At 39.9% G+C, this 17,568-nt stretch overlaps 2 protein-coding genes across 8 annotated transcripts in view; one reads left to right on the top strand and one right to left on the bottom strand.

Annotated features, from left to right (window-relative positions):
• MEIOC (meiosis specific with coiled-coil domain) overlaps positions 1-17,568 on the bottom strand; it is a 38,173-nt gene that overhangs the window by 3,590 nt on the left and 17,015 nt on the right. For 6 of the 7 annotated variants that reach the window (XM_078373305.1, XM_017972420.5, XM_078373304.1 and 3 more), the window contains one exon: positions 119-17,405. In XM_078373305.1, coding sequence (XP_078229431.1) covers positions 17,185-17,405 — 221 coding nt within the window. In that variant the 3' untranslated portion in view covers positions 119-17,184. The remainder of the gene's footprint in view (positions 1-118; positions 17,406-17,568) is intronic. The other variant, XM_078373302.1, reaches the window with a different exon arrangement.
• CCDC43 (coiled-coil domain containing 43) lies at positions 314-14,385 on the top strand. The gene is made up of 5 exons (XM_002748079.7): positions 314-544; positions 6,984-7,071; positions 8,835-8,970; positions 10,233-10,288; positions 12,461-14,385. Exons 1-5 carry the CDS (start codon positions 341-343, stop codon positions 12,646-12,648), a joined length of 672 nt encoding a protein of 223 aa, XP_002748125.1. The 5' UTR covers positions 314-340; the 3' UTR covers positions 12,649-14,385.

Below are 17,568 nucleotides of genomic sequence, written 5' to 3'. Positions count from 1 at the left end.
ATCTTGCCCTCCCTCGTTTCCCAGTCTTATTAGTCACCCAGACCTGAAAACATACCCTCAGGGAGTGGAGATTTTACAATTAAATACCGTTGTTCTTGGGGGAAAAAAAAAAACTCACATGCCAAGGATCTTTTGAGATCCCGCGACCGCACCTAGGCGAAGACGCGCTTCATCTAGAAAGCACAAAACTCTCAAGCCGCCAGGTACCTGCAGCCCGTGGTTCAGAGCTCCGCACTTACGGGCCGGGGCTCCCTCTACAGGCAGGCGCGGTGGGCCTGTGGCGCGGCCCGTCAGGCACTGCGGTAGGCGCCCCAGGGGCTGGCAGGACCCTGACCCCAAAATGGCGGCGCCCAGCGAAGTGACCGCGGTAGTCCCTGGCGAAGGCGATGGCGGAGGCGGCGGCTTTGACTCCTGGCTGGACGGACGGTTGGAGGCACTGGGAGTGGACCGAGCCGTTTACGGAGCCTACATCTTGGGTGTCCTGCAAGAGGAGGAGGAAGAAGAGAAGCTGGACGCTCTGCAGGGGATCCTCTCTGCTTTCCTGGTAAGTAGCCTAGACACATTCCTTCATCCTCTGGTCAGTATATGAGGATCTGTCAGTACTTTGCACTCTCTGTCCCCTACCTGGTATCCCGGAGGCTCAGTGGTCTCACCTGGGAGAGGTATACTCCTCTGACACCTGGGCAGCGGGGGAAGGAGGTTGCTCCCCAACCAGGTGGGAAGCCTGAAGGTTGCAGGTACTTGGAGAGGAATGGCTTTCTCGTATTCTTGGGGACAAGGCCCTCTCCGATGCTTGTGGGTGAGCTGAGGAGCGTTCTTCCGAAGGCGCTGAAATGTCAGAATGGGAGTGTTGTCATAAATATCTAACGACCAACTTCATTTACATCCGTTTACAGTGTTCACTGGGGGTATTAAAATGCTCTCGGGAGGTCTGTGCCTATTATAAGGCAGTTCCCAGGTATGCCCCATTGCTATAACACCCACGTTAGGAAAGTCCTAACCGCGTGCACAGAGCCTGACTGCAAAACCTGTAACCCTTAAAGAAAGCAGACCGTGGCCACCGTAATAAAATCCTCCTGTTTCACCCATTGGTCTCTCCGGTCTTCTGAATATTATGCAACACCATGACAAAAGCCTACAGGAAGTGTCCTTTTGATTCTTATTTTGGATGTAAGAGTCCATAAAAGGTAAGCTGGTGGTAGAGGTCTTCATGCCCAGACAGAACTGAAGCAAACTTCGTGCTTGATCCATTACAGTATTTACCGTAATCATTGGTGGTGGGAAGTTAAAGCCCATTAGAAGCAAGTTAAATTCAGAAATATGTACTTTAAGCTATGTTTACATAGTAAGTCACCCAAATGTCCACTTTTTTCAACCTGATCGTTTCTGCTGCCTTCATCTTCACTTCCCATACCTCTAACATACATACTTATTGGACTGGTTATTACAGATTAAATTGGTTACAGGTGCTGCCTGTGGCTGTCTAACGAATTGTTTCCTTTCCTTTTATTTATTTATTTTTTGAGACGGAGTTTCGCTCTTGTTACCCAGGCTGTAGTGCAATGGCGCCATCTCGGCTCACTGCAACCGCCTTTCCTTTTATTTTATTTATTTTATGATTTATTATTTTTTTAAGACAGGGTTTCACCTTGTTGGTCAGGCTGGAACTCCCGACCTCAGGTGATCTGCCTGCCTTGGCCTCCAAAGTGCTTGGATTACAGGCGTGAGCCACTATACCCGGCCTGTTTCCTTTTAAATACAAGTTCCAAAATAAAATTTACTTGAATCATCACTAAATACTGTAGAAGCTAGAGTTGTCTCTGCATTCATGGTTTAGAGGAGATCCTGGATACCTGACCTACTGTGAGAGCCATCAAAGGCTTTATCACATGGATGGATAAAGCCTGTCCATCAAAGGCTTTATCCTCTGGCATTTATTATAATGAACAGGAAAATGGGTTCTTTATTATTCTTAAAATCAATCTCGGGAGGCTAGTAATAAAGAGGATCAAAATATACCATTGGGCACAGTGGCTTATGCTTGTAATCTCACCACTTTGGGAGGCTAAGGCAGGAGGATTGCTTGAGGCCAAGAGTTCCAGACCAGACTGGCCAAATAGCTAGACCCTGTCTCTACAAAAAAAAAAAAAAAAAAGCTGGGTGTGTTGGTGCATATCTGTAATCTCAGCTACTCAGGAGTCTAAAGTGGGAGGATCACTTGAGCCCAGGAGGTTGAGGCTGCAGTAAGCTGTAAATGTGCAACTGCAGTCCAGCTTAGGTGATAGAGTGAGACCCTGTCTCAAAGAAAAAAAGTACTATAAATGTATATAGATATAAATATGCATATAAATACCTCATTTTTTTTTTAAAGGGTAGAAAGCAGAAAACATTTCAAAACCAAAAGTGTTTTGTGAAGGCAGAAACAAGTGCTAGGAAAAAGCCACTTACATTTGGTGGAAGCAGTTCATAGATTGGGTACATGGTTGAAATATAACACTAGTGCAGCTGTTCCAGATCTTTCTGGCAGTAACCCATTTGAGTTCCAGAGCCTGTTCTGGCAAGATTGGGTTATAAATAGGAAAACTTTAACACAGCTTGTGAGGCAGCTCAGAAGTTCACTGGAAATACAAGACAGTGGAATCAATTCTTTTTTGGACCGCAACATTACATATTATTGGGGGAAGAGTAGGAGGCAAGCAATTTAACTTAGTTTTTATTTCTGGCTGGCAAGTTTCTAAACACTGCATGAAGCTGTTAAAATAACTTTGATACTTCTTGGTACCAACTTCTTGATCAGTCCATCATTATTTGGAGCTATGTTCCTGTTGATAAAGGCAGACATTAGTTTGCCTTTTTTTTTTTTAAAGAGACAGTCTCACTATGTTACTGCAATGTGATTATAGCTCACTGTAGCCTTGAACAGATGGACTCAAGCAATCCTCCCCACCTTAGCCTCCCAAGTAGCTAGGACTGCAGTCACCTGCCATCACATATCATGCCTGGCTAAATTTTTTTTTATGTTTTATGTTTTATTTTTTGAGACAGAGTCCCACTTCATCACCCAGGCTGGAGTGAAGAGTCAAGATCTCTGCTCACTGTAACCTCTGCCTCCCAGGTTCAAGTGATTCTTGTCTCTCAGCCTTTCAAGTAGCTGGGATTTCAGGCATGGACCACCATGCCTGGCTAATTTTTATATTTTTAGTAGAGACAGCATTTCGCCATGTTGGCCAGGCTGGTCTCAAACTCCTGACGTCAAGCGATCCACCCACCTCAGGCTCCCAAAGTGCTGAGACTATAGGTGTGAGCCACCATGCCTAGCCATGCCTAGCTAAAAAAATTTTTTTTTTGTAGAGACAAGGTTTTGCCATGTTGCCCAGGCTGGTCTTACACTGTTGGGCTCAAGAGATTCTTCTGCTTGGCCTCCCAAAGTGCTGGGATTACAGATGTGAGCCTCTGTGCCTGGCTTTGGCTAGGATTTAATATGAGGAATTAAGAAGTTAGCAATAATCTGAGGTAAAATTCAAGAACAGTGGCATATAGTAGGAGCAAATAACAGTAAACAAAAGCTTTCTGTCTTCTTCTGTTCCTTTCAATAGTAATTGCATTGGCTGATTGATTTATTTATAATTTTTTTTTTTTTTTTTTTTTAAGACAGAGTCTTGCTCTGTCACCCAGGCTGGAGTGCAGTGGTGTGATCTTGGCCCACTGCAACCTCTGCTTCCCTGGTTCAAGTGACTACAGGCACCCACCACTATGCCCAGCTAATTTTTTGTATTTTTAGTAGAGATGGGGTTTCATCGTGTTAACCAGGATGGTCTTGATCTCCTGACCTCGTCATCTGCCCGCCTCGGCCTCCCAAATTGCGGGGATTACAGGCTTGAGCCACTGCACCCAGCCTATTTATCAAATTTTTATTGATTAATTACTGTATGCCGGGCACTGCCCTAAGTACTTGGGGTACTTCAAGGAACAAAACAGATAGAAATTCCTGCCCCCATTACCAGTAAATTATATAATATGTTACAAAGTGATAAGTGCTAGGGAAGAAGGAGCATTGTAAGAGGATCAGGAGTAGAGTGGAATGAGGGTTGCAGTTTTAAGTAGGATAAGCTTTCCTCTTAGTGCCTTGAACATAGCAGGCTCCTTCTGGATAAATAAATGAAGGAGTGGATGATTGAACTACTTTGATTTGGATGAGGAGACTGAGGAAATAAACCACTTTGTCCTCTAAGAGTACCCTTTTTCTTTTGCCTCTTTTGCTCCTTTTCCTGCCATTTGTTTTCTTTTGGTGGGGGATTTAAAAAGAGCTGTACCACTTTCTCATCCTTTTTTCTTTTTCTCTCCCTTGGCTTTTTTGCTGTGGGTATCAGGGGTGGGGTCCATGAATTATTGAAACAGGAAGTTCTGTGTGTCTAGCATATATGCTAAAAGGATGCAGGGTAGAGGAAGTAATCCTTTATTGGGTACAAAATAAGGATATATGTAATAAGTGTGTTCTGACGCTTCACTTTTCTTTGGGAGATGGCAGATATAATTGTTAAGAACATGGGCTATAAGCGAGACTGCTGGTGTTCAAATTGTGTTTAATCCATTATTATTTGTAAGACCTTGGGCAAGGTAATTAACCTCTGTGCTTTCGTTTCCTCTTCTGTAAATTGAGAGTAAAACAGTACTTAATGGCATTATTTTAAGAATTGAGAGTTCTCATGTAAAGCTTTTAGAACAGTGCCTGGCACATGGTAAACGCTTTATAAATGTGAATTCTGACAGCTTGCCCTGAGGGGTAGAATGTGAAAGTGGGGAGTGCAGCCATAATGAAGATGGAGGGAAGGGCTCATCCTTAGTTTACTAAACGCTTGTTCTTTGACAAGTAGGGTAGGCACTTATATACATTTTCATTTATCTTCACTAGAGTCCTGAGAGGATGTAAAGATCAGAAAATTAAGAAACTTCTTCACAGATCTGGGATTTGAACTTAAGTATCTCTAACACCAAAGACAAGGTTTTTGTTATACTATGCTGGGGAGGGAGATTGGTTGGTATGCAGAATATGTATACTTCTGTAAAATGGACATTGGGATGGTTGAACAAGAGACCATTTATTCATGTATCTCCTCTTTATTTATTTATTTTTATATTATTATTATTATTTTTCGTGAGACAGAGTCTTGCTCTGTCACCCAGGCTGGAGTGCAGTGGCACAATCTCAGCTCATTGCAACTTCCGCCTCCTAGGTTCAGGCTATTCTTCTACCTCAGCCTCCCGAGTAGCTGGGATTACAGGCAGCCGCCACCACGCCCAGCTAATTTTTGTATTTTTAGTAGAGACAGGGTTTCACCATATTGGCCAGGCTGGTCTCGAACTCCTGACCTCGTGATCTACCTGCCTCAGCCTCCCAAAGTGCTGGGATTACAGGCATGATCCACCGCGCCCAGCTGTATCTCCTCTTTATTATTTGTCATCAAGCTAATGGATATGAATTAGCTTGAAAATTGATAACCTAAGGGAATGTTCTGAATCGTATATATCAGCAAAAGAATATTTCACAGAGCAGTTTTGACTTAGGCAACAGGTTTTTGGTCCAAAAGAATTGGGGGAGTTAGATGGGAAATGGGAAGATTGTTGATCAAAAGGTAAAAAATTGCAGTTAGAGAGGAGGAACATACTTTAGTGATCTGTTGCATAGAATGGTGACTATAATAAGTAATAAATAATCAGCTGGGTGTGGTGGCTCAGGCCTGTAATACCAACCCTTTGTGGAGCCAAGATGAGAGGATTGCTTGAGGTCAGGAGTTGGAGATCAGCATGGGTAAGATAGTGAGACCCTATCTTTTTTTTTTTTTTTAATTTAAAAAATTTATTTATTTATTTATTTTTAAAGATGGGGTTTCACCATGATGGCCAGGCTGGTCTTGAACTCCTGACCTCAGGTGATCCACCTACCTCAGCCTCCCAAAGTGCTAGGATTACAGGCGTGAGCCACCGGAGACATCTTTTTTTTAAAAAAACAAGCAAACACTCAGCCAGGTGTGGTTGCACATGCCTGCAGTTGTAGCTACTTGAGAGGCTGAAGCAGGAGGATTGCTTGAGCCCAGGAGTTTGAGGTTACAGTGAGCTGTGATTGTACTACTGCACTCCAGCCTGGATAATAGAGTGAGGCCCTGTCTCTAAAAAGTAATAATAATGCATTTGTACTTTAAAATTGCTACATTTAAAAGTACAAATGCATAAATATTTTAATAAATATTTAAAAGAATGCATTTTAAATATTTTCTTTTCTTTCTTTCTTTTTTTTTTTTGAGGTGGAGTTTCACTCTGTTGCCCAAACTGGAGTGCAATGGTGCAATCTGGGCTCACTGCAACCTCTGCCTCCTAGGTTCAAGCTATTCTTGTGTCTCAGCCTCCTGAGTAGCTGTGATTACAGGCGTGTGCCACCATACTCAGCTAATTTTTGTGGTTTTAGTAGAGAAGGTGTTTCACCATGTTGGCCAGGCTGGTTCTTGAACTCCTGACTTCAGGTGATGTGCCTGCCTCAGCCTCCCAAAGTGCTGGGATTACAGGCATGAGCCACTGCACCCGGCCTTAAATGTTTTCATCATCAAAAAAATGTGAACATATATGGAGACATCACAGGGAACCCTACATATATATTATATATACAGTTATTGTCAATTAAAAATAAAATAAATAAAGTATTTTAAGAGAGAATGAGGAAGGCTACCTTGAGTTGGGATGAATCTTCCCTTGGAGCTTGTCAGGGTGGAGTGGCTATTCTTGATGTAGGAGGTGTGGCTTCTGGGACACATAAACAGGATTAGTTCTGTGCCCAGAGCTTCAGAAGAGAAACATACTCTATTGTGGCTCCCAGATCCTTCCATAATTTCACAGCAAGGAGAGCTATGCCTTCTGCTTGGGCTTCTTTGAGGTTGCTATTGTTTTTGAGGGCTCCCTCAGGAAATTAATTGGTCTGCTTTTTCAACTAGGAAGAAGATTCCCTGCTTAATATCTGCAAGGAGATTGTGGAACGATGGTCAGAAACTCAGAATGTTGTCACCAAAGTGAAAAAAGAAGGTAGAGTCAGAGTTTCTATGTTTAACCTCCAGAGCCTTTTCTGGCAGCCTTGACTGTATAGCTGTTAGGGAAAGGTCTTTTCATTTTCCCCTTGGATGCTCATTTTCCCTAAGATAGTGCACACTGGCAAACACCCAGCAGCCTGCGTTAACTCTTTACTAAACATTGACTTCCTTTTCTCTTTTTGCATTTTTCCATTTCAAGTGACCAGTTATCTTCATTGTGGTTTTTTACTTTTTTTCATCTTCTTTCCACTGTTTCTTGTAGATTGGCATTGCAGGCATGGGGTCAACTATATTTTTACCACTTCTACTTTTCTCATGTTGTCTTTTTTTATTTTTATTTTTTTGGGGACAGAGTCTCAGTGTGTCACCCAGGCTGGAGTGCAGTGACACACTGTAACTGCTGCCTCCCAGGTTCAAGCGATTCTAGTGCCTCAGCCTCCTGAGTGCTGGGACTGCAGGTACATGCCACATGCCTGGCTAATTTTTGTGTTTTTTAGTAGAGTCAGGGTTTCACCATGTTGATCAGGTTGGTCTTGAACTCCTAACCTCATGTGATCTGCCCACCGCAGCCTCCCAATGTGCTGGGATTATAGGCTTGAACTACTGTGCCCTACTCATGTTGTCATTTCATAACACAAACTATGGTTGGTATTTGGCTTTATTCAGCTAAACACTTTACCTTTTAAAATGGAAGAGAAATGGGCTAATATATTCACCAATAAGATGATAAATTAGCTGCAGAAAACTCAAATCATAAAAGCCAAATTTGGAAAGATTCTAAACTCTGTACACTGTTGGTTCTCAGTTTTGGCTATATATTAGAATTACTTAATGTACTTGGGTTGGGGCCCATATTTGTATTTTTTAAAAGCTCCTGTAGGTGATTCTAAAGTGCAGCCAAGCGTGAGAACTACTACTTTACACTATTGCTTCCTTTTCTTGAGAATGGAGAACTTACTAGTTGATTTTATAGTATGGCACAATATTCTTTTTCTTTTTTTCTTAACATCTCCTTCTTGAAATTAGGCAAAGTATTCTTAATCTAAGAATTCTGGCCAGGTGCAGTGGCTCACACCTGTAATGCCAGCACTTTGGGAGGCCGAGACGGGCGTATCACCAGGTCAAGAGATTGAGACCATCCTGGCTAACACGGTGAAACCCTGTCTCTACTAAAAATACAAAAAAAATTAGCTGGGTGTGGTGGCATGTGCCTGTAGTCCCAGCTACTCAGGAGGCTGAGGCAGGAGAATCGCTTGAACCCAGGAGGTGGAGGTTGCATTGAGCCGAGATTGCGCCACCGCACTCCAGCCTCGGTGACAGAGTGAGACTCGTCTCAAAAAAAAAAAATTCCACCTGGTATAATCAGAAACATGAATAGGACCAGCTGAAGTTGATTTTAGATTCCTGGTTAGGTTTTTGGGATGCCATGGGAGAAAGTTGCCTGTTTGGGGGCTTAGTTTTTTGTGGTTCTAATGCAGTGCTTTCCAACTGTTTTTTTTTGAAGGCAGCGGAACGTTAGTATATAAAACAAGTAAAATCAGGGCTGCTCTGATTGAAGATGGATACAAAGCTTGGCCTTCATGGCCTTTCCTTTCCTTTCTCAACGTCCCTTGAGCCATGTCCTTTGAACTACAGGGCTCTAAGGAGGTAGCAGACGCCAATGTCTTTAGTACAAGTGCTGCCTGGGTGGACTAGTGGTTCAGTGAGCTTGTTCTCTCTCATACAACCTTGTTCTTCCTTCCTTCCACCACCTCCCAGATGAAGTACAGGCCATCGCCACCCTAATTGAGAAGCAGGCACAAATTGTGGTAAAGCCGAGGATGGTGTCAGAAGAGGAGAAGCAGAGAAAAGCTGCCCTCCTGGCCCAGTATGCTGATGTGACAGATGAAGAGGAATATCCTTTCTGGAGTCTCAGCACCATTCCCTCAAGCTCAAGCCAGACATATTTGTGGGTTTACAGTGACCTTTTAGCAAGTTGCCATTCCCCCTCTGTAGCTTAATTTTCCCCTCTAAAATGGCAGTGATCTATGGCCCTTTGTGGATATGAGGAGAGATACTGGATTAGTTGCTAGTGGACTTATATTTTTCAACACATAATCAGTATATTCCTGAAAGCTTTGGCATAAAACAAATAATGTCTTAATAGTTCATTTATATTATTCTTTCAGAAAATACAATATAGCTGCGATTCTTTATATTTGTATAATACTTTTCTATACAGTGTAGTATCATAAGTATAATTCATCTTTATATTCTTTCCCAGTCAGTGAGGAAACAGACACCAACAGATGAATGGGTGATCAGAAGCATTCAGAGGATTAGTGGCAAAACCACAGCTAGAACCTGGGTATTCTGGGTTGAAAGATTTTCTCAATTTAGAGCAGTTAGAATATTTTCGTTCTTATGTGACCATGTAGTTAAAAGTAAGGCTGAACCCCCAAAGCAATACCAGAATAAATCTGGAATTTGAGTGGGAACTGTGCAAAAAGAAAGTGTTGCCAGTAGGGGTAGGTTTAGTTCCCTGTGAATTTCATATTTAGGAAATGCTTTGCTTACTGAGCCTACCTGAATGAAGTATGTGGCATATTATGCAGTGGACATCATACCAGAAATGTCAGCTGTCTAATCACTAATTCAGGAAAGAATTCTTGGACTTTTTGGAGCCAGTTTCTCTTCTAATTTTTTCTTATGATATTTCTTGCCAGGGTTGGCAGAGCTATGGTTCTGGTGACAAAATTTCTCATCTTGGGCTAGAAAAGAACTTTTAAAGCAATGGTTCTCATGAGGACTTGTTAAAGCACAGATTGCTGGGCGTCACCCACAGGATTTCTGATTTAGTAGGTTTGGTATAGGTCCAAAGAATGTGTATTTTTAATATATTCCTGGGGGTTTTGTGAACCACACTTTGAGAACCACTGTTTTAGAGGTCATCTGGTTTCCAGGTAATGTGGCAATCCACCGAGACCAACTTGAGTTTCTTTTCAACCTCCAAGAAAATATAAGATGAATCTCCTGGGTTTATCGTCATATCCCTGACAATGTGCTCCCTCCATTCAGTGTGCTTTTCCTACTTACCAGTCTACTGAATGTTTTCTAATGTAGATTGGGATATGCCAAGTTTTTGTTTTCCATCTGACTTTCCTTAACATCTCTCACTGTAGCAGATGAGGATGATTCAGGAGCTACCACAATGAACATTGGTTCTGACAAATGTATCCTTCTGGGTCCCTCCCCGTGTGTTTCTCCATAGAGTCTTCTTGAGATCGGTTTTTATTTTGCTGTCATTGCTGGTGGCTCCCCTTTACCTTCAGGAACTCATGTCATGCCAACATTGGGAACCCCATTCCTAGGACAGCCCTATATAGCCAATTTAGCAAGAACTTTCCCCAAAGAAAACAAGTTAACAAGTACTGTAAAGGGATTGGCTTGAAGGAAAGATTTCTAAGGGAAAATAAAAATCTATACTCCCTGTATGTATCTCTGAGTTGCCCAGCATTATGGAGAAAATTAAAATAATATTGAGGCCAGGCACGGTGGCTTACACCTGTAGTCCTGGCACTTTGGGAGGCCGAGACAGGTGGAGTTCGAGACCAGTCTGGGCAACATGGTGAAACCCTGTCTCTACTTAAAAAGTACAAAACATTAGCCAGGTGTGGTGGCATGTGCCTATAGTCATAGTCCCTGATACTTGGGAGGCAGAGGTGGGAGAATCACCTGAGCCCAGGAAGTCCAGCCTGCAGTGAGTCAAGATCTTGCCACTACACTCTGGCCTGGGCGATGGGAGTGAGACCTTGTCTCAAAAAATAATAAATAAAATAATGTTGAAATTTTATCTTCTCCTCAAAAATTTTATAATTTGTCAGAGAGAGAACACAAACACATGTGGACATATTGAAACATATATGCTGATGGCTGGGCACAAGGACTCATACCTATAATTCCAGCACTTTGGGAGGCTGGGATGGGAGGATCACTTGAGGCCAGGAGTTCAAGACCAGCCTGGCAGCATAGCGAGACCCTGACTACTATTAAAAAAAAAAAAATTTAAATTAGCCAGGCTTTGCGATACACATCTGTTTGTAGTCCTGCTAACTCAGGAGAAGACCTTATCTGGTTTTAACAGGTTTTGTTTCTAAAGTCATAAGAAATAAGGGGTAAAGTTTTTGGTTGGGTATTTTCTTTTCTTTCTTTCTTTCTTTTTTTTTTTTTTTTTTTTGGAGACAGAGTCTCATTCTGTAGCCCAGGCTGGAAAGGCTGGAGTGCAGTGGTACTATCTAGGCTCACTGCAACTTCTGTCTCCTAGATTTAAGCAATTCTCCTGCCTCAGCCTCCCACGTAGCTGGGATTACAGGTGTGTGCCACCACACCTGGCAAATTTTTGTATTTTTAGTAGACAGGTTTCACCGTGTTGGCCAGGCTGGTGTTGAACTTCTGATCTCAGGTGATCCACCCACCTCAGCCTCTCACAGTGTTAGGATTACGGGTGTGAGCTACCGCGCCCGGCCTGGTTGGGTATTTTCTAACTGCTGTTAAACTTATTTTCATTTTATTTATTTATTTTTTTGAGACGGAGTCTTGCTCTTGTTGCCCAGGTTGGAGTTCAGTGGCGTGGTCTCAGCTCACTGCAACCTCTGCCTCCCGGGTTCAAGTGATTCTACTGCCTCAACTTCCCGAGTAGCTGGGACTACAGGTGTGTGCCACCACACCCAGCTAATCTTTATATTTTTAGTAGAGACAGGGTTTGACCATGTTGGCCAGGATGGTCTCCATCTCTTGACCTTGCGATCTGCCTGAATCTGCCTCCCAAAGTGCTGGGATTATAGGTGTGAGCCATGGCACCTGGCCTCTCATTTTCTATCTCATACGTCCAGTGTTTATGGTTATTAGAACATGGTTTTCACTTAAGCTTTGGTAGTCTAGGAACAAAAGCAAATTGATGAAGTTTAATAAGGTTAAACATCTTATTTAACACTTCAGGCATTTAACAGTGCCAAGTACACAAACATTTGGCATGTTACATTACTACTCTGTTCACCAAAACTAGCCTAGATTATCTAATATTCTGCCACTGAATGATGTAAGTACTTATTCTAGAATGAAATTTCATTTCAATGAAATACTTATTTTTTTTGAGAAAATATTTTAAAATTCAGATTTAGAGAAATCTGAATGAGAGTTTTATTCCCAAGGACATTTTAAAACATTTGTAATATAGCTTTAAGGATTTCTCTGTTAGATCAAGGATAAACATAAGCATTTTTTTTAAAGGCTAGAAATAGGTAGAGACCTTTCAGGACTCAGCAGGTGGTGAGAGGATAGCTAGAATGAGGAAAGACAGCAGTAGTGTGATCTGTGTGACCTGTAATCCCTTAACTCACCTGTAGTTCTGTTCCGAAACACCAATGTGGAAGATGTCCTTAATGCCCGAAAACTGGAGCGAGACTCGCTTCGGGATGAGTCCCAAAGGAAGAAGGAACAGGACAAACTGCAGAGGGAGAGAGATAAACTAGCCAAGCAGGAGCGCAAGGAAAAAGAAAAGAAAAGGACACAGAGAGGGGAGCGAAAACGATAACCTTGGCTTGCTCTGTTGTTTCCCCCCATGAACTTGATCAAAGGGAGAACTGGTTGTGTATTCAAGAGAAATGAGAGTGCATTGCAAAGTAGTTTCCCAAGGCATTTCCCCTATTGTTTATATGGTCAAAAGGAAAATCACAATCACTTTTAAGTACAAAATTTGCTATGTTTTGGTGGTGTGGGAAATCAGATTATATAGTTGATGACTGTACCAAAGATCTGGAATAGGGGCCACCTTTATATTTTAATACTTAAGTCCTGTGCTCCTTTCGGCCACTTTAAAAAAGTCTTCCCTCACCTTGGATAAATAGCAGGAGGATTCAGAAAGGTAACAGTTTTCATCCAGGAGCAGAAACATTATCAATCCCTCCTGGAGATGAAACATGGGCATGCACATTGCTTTGGAGGCAGTATTCAGCTGTAAATGTAGTGTTTTATGGCTGAAATAGAGCGCTAATAAAGAGCCCTATCTGGATTCAGATTTTATGTTAATATGGCAGCAAAACTAGGAAAATGGGAAGAAATTATTTGGGGGATGTTCTAAATTTTTTTTTTTTTTTTAAGTTTCAGCCTATGGGAGGAAAAGAGGTATCTTTTAAAATAGAGATAGTTACATATTTTTCCTCATCTAGGCTGTGATATTTTAAGGATGTGTCACCATTGGGTACAAGGATATCATTGTTGGCTAGATTCATTTTTTATTATCATGTATCCTCTTGAATCCTGGTAGGGATTTTAATACTGATTTTTCCCTAAGACATGAGTATTAAGAAGTGGTAATTCCTGATTTAGAGAAACTGGAGAAATTACCCTTTTAAGGAGGAAACACTGGAAATCTCTGCTAACACCAGGATATTTTTTTTTTTGAGACGGAGTTTCGCTGTTGTTACCCAGACTGGAGTGCAATGGCACGATCTCGGCTCACCGCAACCTCCGCCTCCTTCAAGCAATTCTCCTGCCTCAGCCTCCCGAGTAGCTGGGACTACAGGCACGCACCACCATGCCCAGCTAAATTTTTGTATTTTTAGTAGAGACGGGGTTTCACCACGTTGACCAGGATGGTCTCGATATCTTGACCTCGTGATCCACCTGCCTCGGCATCCCAAAGTGCTGGGATTATAGGCATGAGCCACCACGCCCGGCCTAACACCAGGATATTTAAGAGTATACATATTAGATACTCAACACATTTATTGAATGAATGAGTGAATGGAAAAACTGGGAAAGTCAAAAGTGAATAGAAGCTCTCCATTTCTACTTTTGTCACAAACCACATTAAATTGTAAATAAGTCCCTTCCCTACTTGACTTCAGGCAGCAGACAGTCTAGAAGCCTAAAGACAGCAATTTCTCTGACAAAACAAAGTAGATATATTATACCAGAGGTTGGCAAACTACTGCCCACGGGCCAAATTTGGCTCAGTCTGTTTTTGTATGGTGCAAACTAAAAATGATGTTTACATTTTTAGAGTTATAAAAGAAAAAATAAGTGGTCTGCAAAACCTAAAATATTTACTACCTGGCCTGGCCCGTTGGAGGAAAAGTCTGCCGACCTCTGTTTTATACCATTAACTATGAGATTAACAAAAACTTTTACCTTTGTGTGAAGGTTAAAAAAAAAAAAAGCATGGTTAAGGAAAAGGAGATGTGTTACCTCTTCATATACTCCTATAACCGTGGCATTGCAAAAAATAAAAATAACCACCTTTAAAAAAAATAAACCTTATTTAAATTGCTATCTTCTGACTTATTTTCATTCCTTCTAACCTACCCATGGAAATGAAATATGTGTGAGTAGTTACTTAGGAATGTGTTCATTTTTATTTTGTGCTTTGATAAGCCCTATAATGTATATTCCACTAGTAGAACCTCTTCCTGGAATCCATTAATTATCTTTCTCAATTTTCCTTTCTGTGAAGGAATTAGATCAGAAAGATTAGCATTTTTTTTTGTGGGAACATCAGGAAAATGGCTTTGAAGTCCTTTGAAGTGCTGTTAGAGTCTTAGTCCTTTTTTGGTAGCAATAGGGTATGATAGAGCCTATTTTAATTTAGTAATCCTTATTTTGGGATTTTGGGTTGTTCTCACCTTGATCTTTGTCTCTGAAGGAGTCAGGTTATATCCATGGACCCCTGAAGGACTTGTTTCAATTTGTTAGTTCTTTTTTCTGGGACTCTACTATGTAAGTCACAGTTAAGTATACTCTCAAACTAATGCTTAAACAGAAAAAAAAGGATTAGCTCAGTAGGCTTTGAGTTTGGTTATCCATTTGACTCAGGTGCTGATAAATCCTTTACATCTAAAATGTTCAGTATTACAAAGGGCAAATTTTAAACAACCATATCTTCAATGGTAAGATTGAGTTTTAGGCCAGATTTGGATTTCAGTCATAAATTCCCAGCCCTCTAAAACTTTATAGTAGCAGATTATTCAAGTGAGGACACTGATAATAACTCAAGGTAATTTTGCTTTTTCCATTAAAAAAATGAGTACACCAAGTTCTTTTGGATTAGAAATGGTGGGAGCATCAGTTTTACGTTTCACTGCAAGTTTTGTAAAAATTTTGTAATGTTTTCATACGTTGTAATTCAGAAGTACAAGTACATAAGAACCATCCGTTAGAGGATATACCATTGAAAGGGACAACCAACTAATTAAAAAAATTATCTATTGGGTGATATGATTAATTGATAGATAACCAATTATCTATTGGGTGATATTTCAAAGAATTTTGTTAAGTGTTTGGTTCTTATTAATGGACTGGTATTTCATTTCTGACTAGTATCATGTAAAAGCATCTCTAAAATTTTTATGCTGGTTTACCTAGATTAGCATAAAGATAGAGCAAAAATTTCATTATTTTAAGGAGATCAGGTTAGATCCATGGATATCTAAATGGCACTGATTTATAAACCAACATTATTACTTGTGTGTTAATGAAATCTAAAATTTAGCAAAAGTTCTTAAATGAAATTCATTTGACTTTCTGATATGAGTGACTCTTAAGGTTAAGAACCAATATAAATTTAGAAAAACGAAACCAAATGTCTTCAACAAAGTAATTTATTTTTTTTCCTGAGAGACTAAATTTGGTACAGTATTTTTTTCATAACATCCAACATATCTTATGTTAAACTTAACCACTTTCTATGCAGTGACTGTGGTGAGGTGATCTATTTTATTTGACTACCCTCAAAGTAATTCATTTGGGTAGTTCTAAGGCTTATCAGTGATCAAAATGTTTCTCCCTACAGTTATTCCTGCATTCTCAATCAGTTTCTTCTGCACATCATCTAAAGAAAATTTATGTGGTATGATTACACTTTTTTTTTTAATACCAGGATATCTAAAACTAAGAAAAACACTAACATTTAAAACATCAGTGTTTCTAGTCAAGGATATTTCAATTAAATTTCATCAGTACATTATAGTTTAACTCATGCGAGAAATGTTAAAACCCAAGATCTTCTGAGTCACATAATACCAACATTTCATATTAATGAATAAATTACTCGAGTTCCATACAAAGATACTAAGTGATGAGAAAGAGAAAAAGCTAAGCTTTCAATAATGTTTAAAAAAAATACAGAAGCAAACTAATGAACACAACTACACAAAATACACACTAACCAACTGCAAAATAAACTAGTTAAAGATTAACCTTTAAAAAAATACATCTTAGAACTTCGTGATACCCTCATAAAAGGCAGCAAACTAAGGGTATTAAAACAGTAGTCATTATTTTAGTTACTGCATCAAGTCTAAAATATCCAGATAAAGGAAATGTTTTATGATTCAATTTAAATAACTTTAAAATGGGAAACATTTAATAATTGATAATATAATTAAATTTTAAAGAATATACACAAATGATCTGAACAGGTTTTATATTCAGTAACTTGCATGGTTTTTACACTGGCACTTTTATCATTAATTCAGGAGAATCAGATGCATTTCCCTCCATATATTTAGGCGTTAATATTTCAAATTTATAAATAAGGTAGTATTTTAAATATTAAATTTTTACACGAATATTGGGTTTATCCATATTTTCCTTTGTTCCCTAGGTATTATCTAGTTTTGTAAGGAAAACACTTTTATATCACAATCAAAACTTGTCTTGGTTACTAGACTGTAACCATAATTGGGTTACAGTTACTTAGTTTCATTATTTGGAATTCTACTTACTAAGACAGACCTAAATGAAACTTATCTCCTAGAATAATTTCACATTTGCATTTACCTGCACTACAGATGGGTTTAAGCATATTTTAGCTGTTAGGAAATACTTAATATACTTAAACTTGTTACCTGACTACTCAGAACTCTGAGTAGTCAACTGTACCTTTGAGTTCACTTAAAACTGTATCTGATTCATATGAAAGATTTTTAAATAGAAGTTAGACTTCATTAAGGTATTGGTATTAACTTTAAATCTGAAAGAAAACATACCTAAAGTTTGACAAGTTCATTAAAAAATTTTTAGCATGTCTTGATATATTTATCAGCTTTTTATTCTTTCTGCTGGCATTTCCTTAATGTTTGTTTGTTTCACCTCTCTGGTTCATTGGATTGCTACTATTTATGCTTTCATGAACTTTATCTTCACAGTTTACTGTATTTTGTAAAGCCTTTACCACATCAGCTGTACTGGCTGTTTTTGGCAAAGTCATCTGCAGTGCACACCACAGGGTAGTGCGTGTTTTCCGAGTAGCTACACACATCTCTTTAATTGCTGAAGCAAGGGCAAAAACATCTGTAAAAGAAACATTCAGGGTCATTTCATATTAAATACCATTTAAATGCCTGTTAAATCTTACAAAATCCAGGGCTCTTGCTACTAAATGACCAACTATTATTTTTGTTAAAAAAAAAAAAGATAGTTACTGCTTGACTCAAAGTCCTGTCCTTTATCATTA

The sequence above is a fragment of the Callithrix jacchus genome, chromosome 5 (assembly GCF_049354715.1).
Source record: "Callithrix jacchus isolate 240 chromosome 5, calJac240_pri, whole genome shotgun sequence".
Lineage (NCBI taxonomy): Eukaryota > Metazoa > Chordata > Mammalia > Primates > Cebidae > Callithrix > Callithrix jacchus.
The sequence above is the reverse complement of the archived record's forward strand: the minus strand, read 5'-3'. Positions and strand labels throughout refer to the sequence as shown.

Excerpts from the sequence above, each read along its gene's own strand:
- CCDC43 (XM_002748079.7), top strand. The coding sequence starts at position 341 with ATGGCGGCGCCCAGCGAAGTGACCGCGGTAGTCCCTGGCGAAGGCGAT. Across the intron at positions 7,072-8,834 it reads CACCAAAGTGAAAAAAGAAG|ATGAAGTACAGGCCATCGCC; the intron begins GTAGAGTCAGAG and ends ACCACCTCCCAG. Across the intron at positions 8,971-10,232 it reads GATGTGACAGATGAAGAGGA|TGTAGCAGATGAGGATGATT; the intron begins ATATCCTTTCTG and ends AACATCTCTCAC.